Source organism: Rhinoderma darwinii, chromosome 5, assembly GCF_050947455.1.
Source record: "Rhinoderma darwinii isolate aRhiDar2 chromosome 5, aRhiDar2.hap1, whole genome shotgun sequence".
In the NCBI taxonomy this organism is placed as follows: domain Eukaryota; kingdom Metazoa; phylum Chordata; class Amphibia; order Anura; family Rhinodermatidae; genus Rhinoderma; species Rhinoderma darwinii.
In genome coordinates, this window is record NC_134691.1 from 205,333,774 (window position 1) to 205,350,447 (window position 16,674).

A 16,674-nucleotide genomic window follows, 5' to 3' on the forward strand; every position below is an offset into this window, starting at 1 on the left:
GCGCTGTGATTGGTCGCCAGCTGGATTTCCGGTGACGTGTTAATTTTATTAAAGTGAATAGGTCGCTACGCTTTGCTCCTTTTAGGCTACAGATTGAAGCTGTGAAGAGAACGTCAGCGGTGTGAACAACCCGTCAGTAAAATGGTGAGTGTCTCTATGGTTAGATATGCGGGTTCTTGGGCTTCACTCTTTATTAGCATCTCACGCCTTATGTCATTTTGGTTAATTTCTGCTCATTGGCATTAATTTCGACCTTTTGTTGTTTACACTGATGATCCTAGAGATTTTTTGGTGGAAACAATTTATTTAAGGGCAGAGAAGCACAAACTTCTGTTTTTGGGCTGTATGCCACATTATCAGATTGGTAGTCCGTACTACTCAAAGGGGCTACCACAAAATTTGGGCGCGTGTTCTCTGCACTGCTGAATCCCTTCTTGACATATGGAGAGGAATAAATGTGAAAAAAGTCTCCCATTGTCCTCAATCGTGTCAATCTGCGTGCAGAAGCGTCCCCTTCCTATATCAGCCTCCGATTTTCTACTGCGGAATCCACTTCGGATTTTTCCTCAGAAAAAATATGTTCTTTGAATAAGACCTTACAGCGCTGAACACCGGGATCGGAGATCACTTTGATCCCAGCTGTTTAACTACAAAGATGCAGTCAAGCATCTAAGCTGCTAGAAAGCGGCGGCAGCTCTTCTGTTACTCAATTGTTACATGATCATTGGGTGCTGATGGTTGTCATGGCAGCCTGGGGGACTAATGAAGGCCCCCCCCACCCCCAGGTCTGCCATTTTGGTACTCCTATTAGAGGGATTATCCGGGGACCAAAAATTGTATTGCAATAATATATTTATGTGAAACTAAGTAACTTACTAATGTACCTTTTTAAAGAGACTCTGTCCCCACATTAGTGCCCTATCTCCTACATAATGTGATCGGCGCTGTAATGTAGATAAGTGAATATGACTGCAAGGGGCTGGCACATTGCCTATTGCTTGAGTCCCGAGCAGAGTATCAGCTAGCACTTTGCTCGGGACTCCAGCGCTGCTCCCGACGTCCGTATTTGGTCAATTCAGGGGTTTCCTATCACCGCAGTTCCCGATTTAGAGCATCAGCTGATGCTCTGCCTGGGGACTCCACAGCTTCTGCCAACATCACTGTCCACATATGGACAATGACGTTGGCAGCAGTACTGGAGTCCCTGAGCAGAGCATCAGCTGATGCTCTGCTTGGGAACTCCAGCTAAAGGAAACACCTGAAGTCACTGACTAAATATGGACAGTGACGTCAGGAGCAGCGCTGGAGTCCACTGGCAGAGCATCAGCTGATGCTCTGCTCGGGAACTCCAGTACTGCTGCTGATGTCATGGTCCACGTATGGACAGTGACGTGGGCAGGAGTGCTGGAGTCCCTAGGCAGAGCATCAGCGGCTGATCTGCTTGGGAACTCAAGTGATAGGAAACCCCTGAATTGGCCAAAGATGGACGTCGGGATCAGGGCTGGAGTCCAGAGCAACAGCACATGAAGCAAGCCCACAGTCACGTGCGGCCGTGTCTGAGCGTCATTGCTAATCGCAAAGCTCCAGCACTTCCGGGAACAATTCACGAGGTTTGAACTGCACCATTTAGTACAGAATTTTTAATTAAAGTATATTAGTAAGGCCCCATGCACACGACCGTAAAAAACGGAGCCATTCACTTTCATTGAACGCTGACGCCTTTCCGTAGCACTACGGAAGAGTGTCCGTGCCGTGGAAATGTTCCGGGAATTATGGAACATGTCCGTTCTTTTGCGGGCCGTGCTCCCATACTTTGTATGTGAGCATGGCCTGAAAATGCGGCTGTCAGTCGGCGGCCGGCCGTGCCCGCAATCGCGGGCCGTGATAGCGGGCACGGTCGTGTGCATGGGGCCTAAATTACTTTTGTTTCACGTAAGTATTTTTGCAATGCAGTTTTTGGTCCCCGTATAACCCCTTTAAGTTCTGCCAGAGGCAGGGCTTATGGAGAACTTGTCAGCAGTTTTGAGGCGTCAAAACTGATGATAGAGCAATATAGGGGAGGGGAAGGACATTGTAACTATACCATTTGTCTCGGTCATGCAACTTGAATGACTGAGAAACCCACGTTTCATTTCTTCGGTGCGGTGCTAGCAAGTGTCACTCTGCTCTAAGTGATGGCTCTAGTGGCCAATCAGAATACAGCTAAAGCCTTCTCTCAGAGCGGTGGGGCAGCGTGCAGTGCTGGCACATGCGTTCGTGGCACTGGGGGAATAAAAGCGTACGTGACTTTTCAGAATTCGCTGTCATTTGTGTGTACATGAGAAATAACACTATTTCTGGCCATTATATGACTTGTTTGGAATTATTTAGCAGTCTTCCCCTCTGCAGGCTCTGTGTCAATCTCCGTTTTCTCTGAGCTGGTGGGCGGATCCGAACTGCTATCATGTCTGCAATACACTGCACACAAAGGAGAATCCTGCTCTCCTATCTCTATCTAAAATATATCTATACTCTGCAGCAGCATGGAGAAGAGTATACAGCAGTGTAGCTGAGACTCCAGCATTGGGATAACACTTGCCCAGAAGCAGCAGCACGTCTGTGTGTTTATTACTCACTCGGCTCCTGCTCTCCTTCTCCTCTTAGACCCGTATGGGCAGCGTGTCTGTGTCTGATCAGCTCTGTTCTTGGCCCCTCCTCCTGCTCCACATAGAATTGCATAGGCAGCAGTGTTTCTTTCTCTTCTTCTGCCCCCCCACTCTCCATAGACCTATATAAGCAGTGTCTGTGTCTCCCTGCTCTCCCCTCTCCATAGTCTTGTATGGACAGTGACTGACTAACTCTGCTACTGTCCCCCTTCCCTCTCAATAGTTATGTATGGGCAGGCATTGACGATATATATGCACACGCACGCACACACACACTGTCTGCAGTCCGTCAATGCAGCTTTTTTTTTTTTCTAACCAATTGACACAAGCGATTTTGCATTTGCTGTGATGTGCATTGAAAATGTAGAATTAAATGGCATTTATTTTAGAGCGCAGAGGCTGCTGCTGCTCTCTTGCTTTGGCTAGTATTAATCCTGAGAGGCCAGTTACAAAAAAAAAAAAAAAATTTTTTAACTGGCAATTGTATGTGCAAGTATTTTTTGCATAATTAAAAATTTGCATTCAGTCAGGTGTCTTATTTTTTTATTTTTTTTTTATTTATTTTTTTTACACGTTCTGCGCAAAATCACATCACAAATCTGCCATGTGTAGATAAACCCTAAAACTAGACGGCACTTTTGGGTGGAAAAGGTGGCAACCCCAGCTGATAGTGGGGAGGCTTCAGCAGCGGATCCCTTGTTGACATCTTTCTGAGCAGAAAAAAAGACAATACTTCCCTTCGCTGGCGTTGGCATAGAGTTGCGTCCCTCTTGACTTCGTGCAGCCCGGCCTCCTGTGATAAGCTTCAGCTCATGTGACCGCTACAGCCTGTGATTGGCTGCAGTGGTCCCATGGGAGGAAAAGTCATCCCAGGAGGCCAACAGCACAAAGAACAAGGAGCTGTCGCTATCACAACGCCAGAGAAGTAAGTATAGGATTTTTTAAGTCCACTTTAACAAGAAAAAGGGTTTGTGTCCTTTACAGATTTGCGGTTTTTCGTGGCTCTTCAGTAGCAAAAATGCAGCATTTGCTATTTGTTGCAGGTTTTACCTCCCCATTGAATTCAAGGTCCATTTCTGAAAGTTTTCTCAGCAGATTTTTTTCCACAGCATGTGGATGAGATTTGTTCAAATCTCATCCACTTTGCTGCGACTATAATATGCTGCAGACTTTCCGCATTGAAATCCATTGTGGAAAATCCGCACGTAATCTGATCAGTGTGCACATACCCTTAGGCTTCATGCACAGGATTTGGTGCAAAATCACCTAATAGTGTGTTTTTAGGTGCATGTTTTTATTATTTTGATGAGGATTTATGCCTCAGATTTCAGGGGGGAAAATTTACCATTCCGATACCATTCACAAGCGGAAATACATGATAAATTGACATGCTGCGTGTTTTAAAGGCTATGTAGACCTTTGAAAGGCATTTTTATTTTTTTTTTAAAATTCTCTTACCCTAATATGCCCCCATGTAGATCACTTTCAGAAGGATGGGAAAGGTGTACCTTTGTGTGACCACTTATTTTATGCTTTGTTGGCATCTTCTAGACACCCTTACACTACTGTCAAGTTCGTGGCACTTTAGGGCCCTGTTCACAGTTTTTTGCAGGCGGATTTTGACCTGTTTGCCACATTTTTCCACTGCGGCCATTGAGCGCCGTGGGCAAAAATTGCCGCAAAAACTGCTTTCTCTCTGCCTCCCATTGATGTCAATGGGATGTCAGAGACGGAAACACCCGGAGAGGGGGCATGTCGCTTTTTCTGAGCGTTTTTTTACCGCTAGCGAAAAAAAACCTCCGCCACCCATTGAAATCACTGGGAGGCAATTTCGGGTGTTTTTTAGCGCTGCTTCTGACCGTTTCCACATCACAGCAGCGCCAAAATACTCTGTGTGAACTACCCTAACCGTTGTGGTACATATGGAAAAATAAAATTTTGTTTTTATATGTGTTAACTTTACGTTCATCTTGAGTGAGACAAAACTAAGGTTGCGCTTTATTGATAGCAAATTGTAAATAGATAACATTTCTATTGCTGTCACCTTGCAATACTGCCACTAGTTACAGCAACATCTACACTAGTTCTTCAGGAAAATAAACGTCAATTATTTGGTCATGCAACTTTCATGACCGGCGCAGCAGGTATGGTTACATTGCCCTCCCCTATATAGCGCTGTCAGCAGTTCTGAGGCCTCAAAACCGCTGACAGATTCGACAGGCCATAGCATAAAAACTGCCTGGGTTTAAAACTATATTCCATTAGATGGCATCTCGTCACAATTCTTTCAGTACCCTTTACATTTTATGCCTACTTTGTTTTTCAGCCTGGTCCTGCAGCAAGTTCTACCAATGTTGGTTCTTCTGGACGTTCCCCGAGTAAAGCGGTTTCACCCAGAGCAGCAGGATCTACTGTCAGGCAAAGGTAAGAAGGTTTTGTATGATCTAGCCTTAAATAAGTGTACAGAAATATTCTGGGCAAAGCTCAGTTTATCCCAGTCATGTAGTGCTGTAACGCAGCCAAATTGTCTGGATGCAGCTAAACGGGACCCATGAGAGGTGAGGGTTATGGGAATGGGAAAATGACCACTCCATGGGCAAAACTTTGCTTTTTAACGCCAAGTGGTCTTAGTGGCTGAATTTTCCCATTGTTGGAGCTGTTTATAATCTGGTGACAGCCTCTTTAATAACCAGCTACATTTTTCTGTTATTGCGCCCCCACATTTCAGTAGCAATAATATTTTTTTATTTTTTCATTGACGCAGCTATGAAGCGTTTTATGCGGGAGAAATAGTATTTTTTTTATTGTTACGGCGTGAATATAGGAAAAAGCAATTCTCAACATAGTTTTTCTTGTTTTGTTTTTTTATCCTGTTCATGTTTCACACTAACCTGTCAAATTAATTCTTCAGGTAATTATGATAGTTTAGATACCTAATATGTGTGGGTTTTTTGTCTTTTATGTAATGTAGTGGCAATAAAATCTATTTAATGCAAAATAATGACACTTTTTTGGGGACTTTTTTTTTAAATTTTTTTAATCCCATTAAGGGATAACTTTTTACTTACAACTTTATTTTTTACTTATAATGTATTCACGTACTCCTGTATGCTAATACATTACACTGTGTCTCTTTGACACAGGCTTCTGTTAGGGCAGCACAAAGTGTGCTCTAGCAGCAGGCAAACTGAACAGACAGCCCTGGGGTACTTTATAGGTCCCCAGAGCTGACTGCAGAGGGGAGTTTCCCTTGATCTTGGCACGGTCACGGAACGCGGCGATCAATGGTTTAGACAGCTGTGGCTGGAATGTTTTCCGACCCCCCCCCCCCACCAGATGTATTCGGCAGGCTTCTCTAAGATCAGGAGCTGTAAGTTACAGCTCCTGCTCAGAGGAGGATTGCTCACAGGAACGCTCAGCAGCCTCTTCTACAGTGACTCAAAAAGACGTTGCTGTAGACGAAGCACCTGCACTGCCTGCCGTCAAGACAGTGGACGGTTGTTAAGGTGATAATCACTTTATAATGAAATTACGCAATGGAATAGTACATTGGACGTGGAAATACCATTTTATTTTCTGAGCTAAATGCAGCAGCAGAAATCTTCTGTCCTGGCTGATTAGCTTTTTATCTGCACTGATCCATTGCTCAGCAGAGCGGTTTTCAGCTTTGAATATAAACCGTAAAGGTTTTCTTTTAATTGACAGCCAGTGAACACTTCGAAAATGGTGCAGAAGGCAAGCACAATGTATACTGAAACTTTCTGATATTGGTGTGGAGAGGATGGGAGCAGTAGTAAAACACTGTTCACAGTGGCAAGGGTCATCTCACCAACCTTCTCTCACTCCCAGGGCTGGCACAGTGAAGAGGGGGAGCACTATAGGATGGTGGTGGTGGTAGTAGTAGTCCCCCGGGGCACACACTTGGGTATTTGTCTTCCTTCCTGGTGTATGTTGGGGTGTCCTTGCTGGTGTAGTACAATGAGACAGGGATGCAACTTGGTGAACTCACCTTTAGGCCGGATTCACACGAGCGTGTGTGTTTTGCGCGCGCAAAAAGTCAGTGTGTCATCAGCATATGATGCGTGGCTGTGTGATTTTCGCGCAGCCGGCATCATTATGACACGGTTTTTATATTTGTAAACAGAAAAGCACGTGGTGCTTTTCGGTTTTCATTCATAGTTTTGAATACTGTAGTGCGCGGCACACGGAAGTGCTTCCGTGTGCCGTGCACGGTTTTCACGCACCCATTGACTTCAATGGGTGCGTGATGCGCGAAAAACAGGCAAATATAGGACATGTCGTAAGTTTTACGCAGCGGACATACGCTGCGTGAAATTCAGACCGTCTGAATGGCCCCATTGACTAACATAGGTTCGTGTGACGCATGTGAAAAACGCGTGTAGCACAGACGTACTATACGTTCGTCTGAATAAGCCCTTACCATTACTAAAGGCAGTACATTTCCAGCAGTCACGGTTCTGGTTGTAGCAGATTTTGTAGAGAACCGTGCAGGTCTCACTTCTTTCTTTCCCCTTCTTGTTAGCTATTCTGGATATGCAGTTGCAGGGCGCACAACTTTTCGGTTGGTAATTCAGTCTGCGCGGTACCAAACTATTACCTTCAGAGCAGCATGGAAGGAATTGCTAGGTTATGCCAGTAAACCTAGTCTTAAGTGTCATGTCCTCACTTAAGAAATTCTCCCCCCGCTCCTGCTGAGAGAGCGCTTTATTTATAATGGGACATGTCCTATATTTTGAGGCAAGCTTCTACGGCACAGGCACCTTCCCATAAATATACGGGAAGGTGTCCGTGGACAATAGAAGTGATTGGGTCCGTAACTGCGGACTGTATTTACGGACGATTTTCCCGTCAGTGATCCGAGGAAAGTTAGGACATGTTCTAGCTTTCCTTGGATCGGAGGCTCGGACCATTTTTCACAGACCAGATTCACCCGCTAAAGTGAATTGGTCCGTGAAGACTATCAGGTGCCACTCGGATGCTGTCAAAAACGGCCCGAGTGGCATAACGGTTATGTGCAAGAGACCTTAGAGATGATGTATGAACCTGCCCTGTTTCCGGAGTCCAAAATCTGACAATTTTCTTAATGGTACATAAACAATAAAGTGCACTAGCATAGAAAACATGTCAACATCATTGATACAACTTTAGTGTAACTGCTGTACACTACATTAGCTCATTAAAGGGACTGTCACCAATTCCCTATCTCCTAACTAATCCAACAGGTGCTTTGCTGCTGATAACTACAGTATGATTTGTTTTAAAAAATGTTTATTTGCAAAGTTATGAGCATTTTTCTAAATATGCTAATGTGGCTCTAATAGCCAAATAGGAGGGGACTCTTTCTTGTCACTCAGTGTAATGTTTTCTGTATGACGCTGTCCAATCAGCTTACAGCTTCTCCACCTTCCCTGCCCAGCAACACAGCGTGATCATATAGTATACAGCTTCCATTCCCGGCTGTGTATTCAACTGGCAAAATCTCCGGTTGTGTCACAGCTAGAACTGCGATCCTGGTTATAATGTTTTGCCATCCTGTACGTATGGAGTAAAATACTAGATGTAACATTCTGGGGTTCCTCTGTACAAAGTGGTCTATTAGCTGTAATCCATAAAATTTTAGAGGTTTAGGTAAATATATGCTGATTTATATTGAATTTCATGTGTTTTTTTTTTTTTAATTCCAAATAGGAAAACTGCAAGTAGTGGTACAAGAAGTTCAGGACGGACCACATCTGCTGGCACAGGGGGCATGTGGAGATTCTACACAGAAGATTCTCCAGGTCTTAAAGTGTAAGTGCTTCTGTTTTTTTCTTTGCTGATAGGAGTCCTGAAGTGTTGAGTTGTGTGCAAGCTTGGCCATAATGGACAAAATGGTTGTAGTATTTTTATTTGCATGAGTCTGAACCAATGAGTTCCATTGTTGGGCTGCCATTGGAATACAACACTTATATATTTGTTTGACCGTGCTTCTCACTAATCCTGCTTTAAATATGTAAGCCACACCATCAACCCAACAAGGAAAATAAAAGTGGACTATAAACACCTGACCACACAGTCTGGGACAGGCGTACTCTTGCTCTCTAAGGGTCTGTTCACACGGCCTATTTTCGGGCCATAAACGGCCGAAAAATCGGAAGCAGAATGCCTCCAAACATCTGCCCATTGATTTCAATGGAAAAAACGGCGTTCTGTTCCGACGGGCCGTTTTTTTGTGCAGACGTTTTTGGAGCCGTTTTTTATAGACTATTGAAAACAGCCCCAAAAAACTTCCGAAAAACGCGAGTGGCTTAAAAAAACGTCTGAAAATACGGAGCTGTTTCAAGGGAAAACAGCTCCTGCTTTTCAGACGTTTTTGGTCAGTCAGGAACAGGTGCATGCTACCGCTATACAACAACCAATCTGAGCAAATACTGCCATACAGTGGTCTGATACTAGCACACCTAGGCGGTCTGCAGAGTATCATACAAGGGGGGGAGGGTTTGCAGACTTACTGAAAAGACCAGCTAAGTGGCAAAAACTATTTAACCAGCAGCTGTGGGAGTGTGCATTGGTTTCAAGTGTGCAGTGAATTAAGATCCAGTGACTTTGGATTGTCACCAAGTGCGGAACCTTCAACACTGCGGCCAATTGACAACATTGAGAGGAATTTTCTGCCCAGTAAGCAAGCACTCATTGGGGCAGATGCAGGAGTGAATGCAGTGTTGGACTGGAGTACCTTGGGCCCACCAAAGAAAATAATTATTGGGGCACCACCCGTCGGCTATATGGAAATAATGCGACCACTCTTAATTGTGTAGTAAACCAAAGACCAATGTTTAGTGGTAGTGCTGCTGTCCTGCATGCTGCTGACACAGGTTCAGATCCTGGTGCTGCACTGTTTGTAACTACAAACTTCGCTTTGTTTTGTTTTTTCCATTTTTTTTTCATGCCTATTCCAAGTGCAATAGTAAATTTTATTGTGGCCATTCTTCCTAATGCGATGCATGCCAACCTCCTGGCCAGATGCCTGCGGCCTCTGCACCCCTGCCACCCCCAGTATCCCTCAACCCTAGTATAATGGGTATGGATCCGGAATGGGCCCATTCCCTTTTCAGAACAGTTGATAACATAGCAAACATTGCTCAGTCCATCTTGGATCTTGGGCAGAATGTCTACTCTCCCTCCCCTGGACTCCTGTTCTGCCCGTCCTCATCTAGACTATCCATGTCTTACTCTCGTAGCAGACCCCACAAGCAAACCAGGTCCACACACCTGCCTTCGTTTTCACTGTCCTTCGATAAAACCTCACCTGTGGTGGGAGAGGTGAAACAGGAGTTCGAACTGGTCCTTATTAGGGCTGATTGACACCTACAGGTCGCTAATTCTGCACCTTCAACTGACTCCATTTCCTTTATTCAGCCCCAGGTGGGCTTTCCAGACCATTCGGATTGCCTTTAAGATATGGAAACGCCCAGAAAAGAAGTATTCTTAGGGTATGTTCACACGCAGTGGTTTCAGATGTAATTCGGGCTGTTTACACCTCGAATTACGCCTGAAAAAAAATGGCACCATTATACCTCCAAACATCTGCCCATTGCTTGCAATGGGATTTACGGTGTTCTGTTCCTACGAGGCTTAATTTTGCGCGTCGCTGTCAAAATATGGCGCGTAAAAAGAAGCCTGCAAAAAAGAAGTACATGTCACTTGGGACGTTTTTGGAGGCGTTTTTCATTGACTCCATTGAAAAACAGCTCCAATAACGGCCGTAAAATTTGCTGCGAAAAACGCGAGTTGTTATAAAAACGTCTGAAAATCAGGAGCTGTTTTCGCTTGAATACGTATTTTGCTAAGCGTGTGAACATACCCTTACTCTAGCCGTCAGGATGTTCTCTACCCCTTTTCAAGAAGGAATTCTTCTGAATGGGTTAGGTCTCTAGTGGTGGATACTCCAGTTTCTCATTATCCAAGGCTACTACTTTGCCTGTGGCGGACTCCACGTCCTTCAAAGATCCTCTGGATTGCTGTGTGGACTCTTGCTAAAACCACTTTTGAGGCCCTTGGCTATGCCTTTTGCCTGACTTTAGCCTCTGTCTGGGTTAGCAGAGCGGTCACTGAATGGGTGCACAAACTTGTTATTGCCTGCTCTCGGTCCTTCCTCAAGAGGACCCGGTGGTTCTATCTCGCCTTCTCTCTAATGCATCCAAGTATGTGTGAAAGGCTGCCTGGTGGCTCGGGCCTCTTCTTCTTCCGTTGCTATCCGCAGAACAACCTGCTTACAAGCATCTCGACGCACATGTTCGAGTTTGTAATTTTCGGATGGAATCTCTTCGAACTGTCATTGCTTCTATGCATCCTTTGTTTGTCAAACGCACCAGGGCTTTCTGCACTCTGCGGTACTGTCTCCATTACCAATTTGTGGCCCTTCCCTGCAGTCTGTCCATGGCCCTGAGAGCTTTTACAAAGATTCCCTCTCTCCCTCGAGGCACGGGGTGACACATCCCTCTGGAGCGAGTCATCCTAATCAAGGCTCTCTCAAGAGGGAAGACAGAGATGGCTCTTCAGATTACTCAGAATTGACTCATTGTTCAAATTGTCAACCGCTCCAAATGTCTCCGTCCCAGCATAGTGTACTCAGGGGGTAACCTTCGACACTTGATCTGCGAAGGTTTTCCTTCCTCCACAGCGTCTATGGATTCATCAGGACGGGATTCGATCCTTGGAGACACCTGTTCCGACTTCATTCCGCCTCTGCACGTGGGTTCTCTGGACGATGATGGCCCTCCCTTTACGCAATTCCACATGTGCCCTCTTCAATGGGCAATCCTCCCCTGGTGGCATTTATTTGGAAATGAGAGCAGTTTTCGTGTGCCTACTGCACTGGGGGTAGTTACTGTCAGGACACCTGGTCTGGGTTCAAACAGACTGACATGACCGTGGCTTATCTAAATCCCCAGGGCGGCACTCGCAGTGGGGCAGTGATGGCCACGAAGATTCTGGCTTTGGCGGGAGCTGATGATCCGGCTCTGAGAGCAATACACATTCCAAGGTTGGACAACTGGGTCGCAGACTGTCACAAAAAGAAGGATCCCGGGGAGTGGTCTCTTCACGAGGAGAACTTCGACTAAATATGTCTCAGGTGGGGTCACCCAGACATAGACCTGATGGCCTCCAAGTTCAATCATCAGGTCCCCTGCTTAATCTCTTTAGCACATGATATGGAGGCCTAAGCCGTGGACGCTCTAGTCTGACCTCAGTCTCCTGTATGTCTTTCCTATCCTGCCGCGGCTCCTCCGTCGGCAGAAGGGAATTCCGGTAACCCCAGATTGGCTGCGCCGTTGATAATACATGTACCTGTTGGCTGTAGTCCCGTGGCCCTTGCCTTTCCGTCCCGACCTTCTCTCTAAGGGACCTCCCTTCCACCAGAATTTAAGGGTGCTGCTTTTAACGGTGACAGTTGAGGCCACCGTTCTGAGGGCTCGTGGTCTCTTCGTTATTCTCACTATGCTTAAGGCTAGGAAGCCACCTTCAGCCCGCATTTACCATTGTACCTGGAAGGTCTACCTTCGTTAGTGTGGGGATCGCAAGCTTCTCCCCTTGCGTTTTATTTTCTTCTCTATTCAGAACTATTTCCTTTTTGCAGGGTGGTCTGGATCAAGGTTTGGCACTCTGCCTTTCCATCTTGTTCAGTTGCCCATTGGCATCGAAGGCTGATGTCAAGACTTTTCTGCAGGTGGTGGCTGATGTGGTCGTCACCCCTTATTGTCCTCCCATCCCCTCTTGGGATCTCAATTTTGTTTTAGATGTCTCACTATTAGCTCCCTTTGAATCCTTGCGAGACATCTCCCTTCGTACTCCCTTTCGGTCCTCTGAGTTGGCCTCTCTCTCTTGCCGTTCTCCTTTTCTGACTCTTCATTGAGACAAGGCTCGCACAATGCCTTCTTTTTTGCCTAAGGTTTTGGCTTTCCACACGAAAGAGGATATAGTTTTGTTGTCTTTTTGTCCATCTCCCAGTCATCTGAGGGAGCTTTCCCTCCGCAAACTGGTTGTCGTCTGCTCATTGTGCACCTCTGTCACTGCTTTCCTCCGGAGGTTGGATTTCCTGTTTATCCTCCCGGGTGGTCCCAGGGAGTGTTTGGCAACCTCCAAGTCCACCTTTTCTTGATGGATTTGAATCACGCTTGATGGATTTGATCACGCTGTGCTGTCACATACACCCACATTAACTTTACTGAAGTGTCTTGAGAGTGAATAGACATTGCCTCCAGCCAGGACGCAATGTCTATTCACACTCCCGACACTTCACCCCTTTTTTTTTGTTTCTGCAGATGCTTCCCTAGGTTGCACAGTCTCTTGCAGGCATATGAAATATCTGACCATGTCCTGTGTTCTGTTCCTACCCCTGGGGACCGCTCTAGGTTGTTCCACTGTCTTTGTCCCCCCAATGTAACGAACGAGAAACCAGGATTTTTTGCATACTCCCTGTAAAATCCTGTTCTTGTCCAGTTCATTGGGGGACACTGCTCCGACCCATTTTTTATTTTTAAGGATTTTTTTTTTTTTTATTGTTTATGGTTGTCAGTTTGAGGGATTCCCCACTAGTATTTCACATACTATCTTACCTTGTATCTGCTTCGCCTACTGCTTGCTGACAGACTGAATGGCTCAGTGTCTTTTGATGGCTTTTGAAGTTTTTGTTTTTTTGGTCAATGTTGCATCAAGATTTTTCTTTAAGGCCTCATTTACACGAGCGTAATATACGCGCGTGCTTTTCACGCGTGTCGTACGCACCTATATTACTCTATGGGGCAGTGCAGACAATGCGTGAATTTTGTGCAGCGCGAGTGCGTTGCGTAAAACTCACGACATGTTCTATAATCGTGCGTTTTTCGCGCATCACGCACCCATTGAAGTCAATGGGTGCGTGAAAACCACGCATGCCGCAAGGAAGCACTTCCGTGCGAACTGCGTGATTCGCGCAAGAGCTGTCAAAAGGATGAATGTAAACAGAAAAGCACCACATGCTTTTCTGTTTACAAACATCCAAACTGAGTGTCAAATTAGAGATGAGCGCACCGAACTTCACCGGGTTCGGCCGAACTCGTTTTGACCGAACCCGGCAAAAATTTTTCCGGTACGTGACGTCAGGAGACGGTCACTGTCCACGGTGCTGAAAGAGTTAAACTGGTTTAGCACCCTGGACAGTGACTTCCGATCACAATATACATGAACGTGTAAAAAAAAGTTCTGACTTACCGATAACTCCCGGCTTCTTCCTCCAGTCTGACCTCCCGGGATGACAATTCAGTCCAAGTGACAGCTGCAGCCAATCACAGGCTGCAGCGGTCACATGGACTGCCGCGTCATCCAGGGAGGTGGGGCCGGATGACGAGAGCGACGCATCACCAAGGCAACGGCCGTGAGACCGGACTGGAGGAAGCAGGAAGTTCTTGGTAAGTATGAACGTCCTTTTTTTTTTTTTTTTTTCACAGGTTGGTGTATATTGTGATCGGAATTCACTGTCGAGGGTGCTGAAAGAGTTACTGCCGATCAGTTAACTCTTTCAGCACCCTGGACAGTGACTGACGTCGACTAGCCTCATCTCTGTGATGGCGGCTGCGCGAAAATCACGCAGCCGCGCATCATACACTGATGACACACGGAGCTGTCAAGTGCCTTTTGCGCACGCCAAACGCTGCGTTTTATTGCCTGCGCAAAACGCACACGCTCGTGTAAATGAGGCCTAAAGCCTATAGTGAAACATAGAAAGCCCTACATACAAAGTGTCCTGGTTTTGTGTGTTTTTTATTTTATTTATTTTTTTATTTTTTTTGTTCTCTTCCCATAGGCTTTTTCTATAGACATTTGAAAAACGCATGTTCAAAATGTGATTTAAGAAAAAAAAAAAATATGCCACCAATAACGCTTGTTTAAAACTCATGACAAGTTTGTGAAAATGCTGAAATAGCGTGTGAAGAAGGCTTAAAGAGATTGTTTCATGGACAGGGATTGTTGTTGGGAGAACCTTTCACCTGCCAATACATGTGCAGCATGTAATGGGCAGGGCTGTACAAACCATGGGGCACTTTAAACATTTTGCCTATCTTCTGCTGTTCTTTAGATATCGGTGCCGTTATATTTGGTGCCCAATATTTAAATAACCCCCTGAACTGTCAATGGGGCGTGTAATTGGCAAGGGGGGGTGTAACATCGCTGTGACACTGTCCAATTGGCTACGGACAGCGCGTGCGAGCATGCATTCGGAGCTATGCGTGCACACGCTCTCACTCTTTAACTCTCGGCAGACAAGCTGAACAAGACTGATCTCTCATGAGTGATCACAGTCTTGTCCTAGTCTGCCGAGAGCTGAAGAGTGAGAGCGTGCACGCGCAGCTCCGATGCCACTCCCGAAGATACTCCTACACACACTCACACACTCTCCTCTCTCCAGCTCTTGCTGTGACAGTCTGTAGCTGATTGGACCGTGTCACAGCAATGTTACACGTGCCTTTGCCCATTACATGCCCCATTGACCGTTCAGGGGGTTATTTAAATATTGGGAGCCAAATATAACGGCACCGATATCTAAATAACGGCGGAAGATAGGAACATTTTTTTAAAGTGCCCCAGGGTTTGTACAGCTCTGCCCATTACATGCTGCACATGTATGGGCAGGTGAAAGGTTCTCTTTAACATCTTTGCAGGTGTTGGTTGCTTTGGTTATATGTAGGCTACAAAATACTTTGATATTTATTCATTTTTTTTTTTTTTTTTTTTCCTTCTAGAGGTCCTGTTCCAGTTCTGGTGATGAGTCTTCTCTTTATTGCTTCAGTCTTCATGCTGCATATCTGGGGGAAATACACTCGGTCATGAAAGTGCTTACTTGCTAATGCATTACTGGACCAAATTGTTTGAACTTCAGAGAACAGTCTATTTAAACCAAGGCATAACATCTGATTTTCCACAGACTTAAGAATTTTATCTCTTTTGTACAACATTTAAGGGCCATGTTTCATAATGTTATCACAGTCTGTAAATAAACTGGTCACTGTCAAGTTACTAAAACCGAGATGTTTTGTGAGATGTATTTTTGGAAGGGGAGACCAAATAAATGCTTTTATTTTTGTTCAGCCATGACCTTTAAAACCACCTGCCTAATATTGTGTGGTTTCTCCTCGTGCTGCCAACACAGCTCTGACTCGTTGTTGAGAAATGGAATCCACAAGACCTCTGAAGGTGTCCAAGTCCTTTAAGTTGCGAAGTAGGTCCAACACATACACGATTGGATTGAGATCTGGGGAGTTTAGAGACAGTCTTCTCCTTTTGAGGAACACGACAAATCATTCCTAAACTATTTTTGCAGTGTAGCAAGGTGCATTCTCCTTCTGAAAGTGGCCACTACCGTTATAGAATACTATTTCGATAAGAGTTAAAGTTGGTCTGCAACAATGTTTAGATAGTTTGATACATGTCAAAGTAGCGTGAATGCCAGAACCCAGATTTCCCAGCAGAACATTGCCCAGAGTATCACACTGCCTCTGGCTTGCTTACCTTAGTGCATCCTGGTGGCAGGTAAGTGCACATGCACCTGGCCATCTATATGATGTAAAAGAAACTGCCACCTTCTGCCTATTTCCCCGTGACCCAGTTCTGTTTCTCGCTTGCCTACTGTAGGTGCTTTAAGCGGTGGACAGACTGGTCAGAGTGCTCATGCTGACAGAATGGAAAATATGTTGTGATCCAGCACTGGGTTCAAAAATGGTTTCAACTTTATTGAAAATTTGTTTAAAAATTGTAGCGAGCACAGAGGGGTGGATACGTAGCGCCTACGCGGTTCAAACTATTCGCTCGTTCTTTTTCAATGTCATGCTGTGAATAAGAATCGTTTGATCAAGCACTGAATTTAAACGCTTTTTGCGTTCTATTGTGATTCAACAGAGCGCCACCTTGAGGACCCGTGTGCAACAGAGGATCAAGTGCCAAGACTGGTGAGCTGGGAAAATCCAATATACAGTCTGCGGCCACTAGAAAG

At 45.4% G+C, this 16,674-nt stretch overlaps 1 protein-coding gene across 1 annotated transcript; it reads left to right on the plus strand.

The window, feature by feature from the left end:
- The first annotated feature begins 32 nt into the window (after nt 1-32).
- SEC61B (SEC61 translocon subunit beta) lies at nt 33-15,711 on the plus strand. The gene is made up of 4 exons (XM_075826886.1): nt 33-144; nt 4,972-5,069; nt 8,355-8,456; nt 15,428-15,711. The coding sequence occupies exons 1-4, from the start codon at nt 142-144 to the stop codon at nt 15,513-15,515; spliced, it is 291 nt and encodes a 96-aa protein (XP_075683001.1). The 5' UTR covers nt 33-141; the 3' UTR covers nt 15,516-15,711.
- The last annotated feature ends 963 nt before the right edge of the window (nt 15,712-16,674 follow it).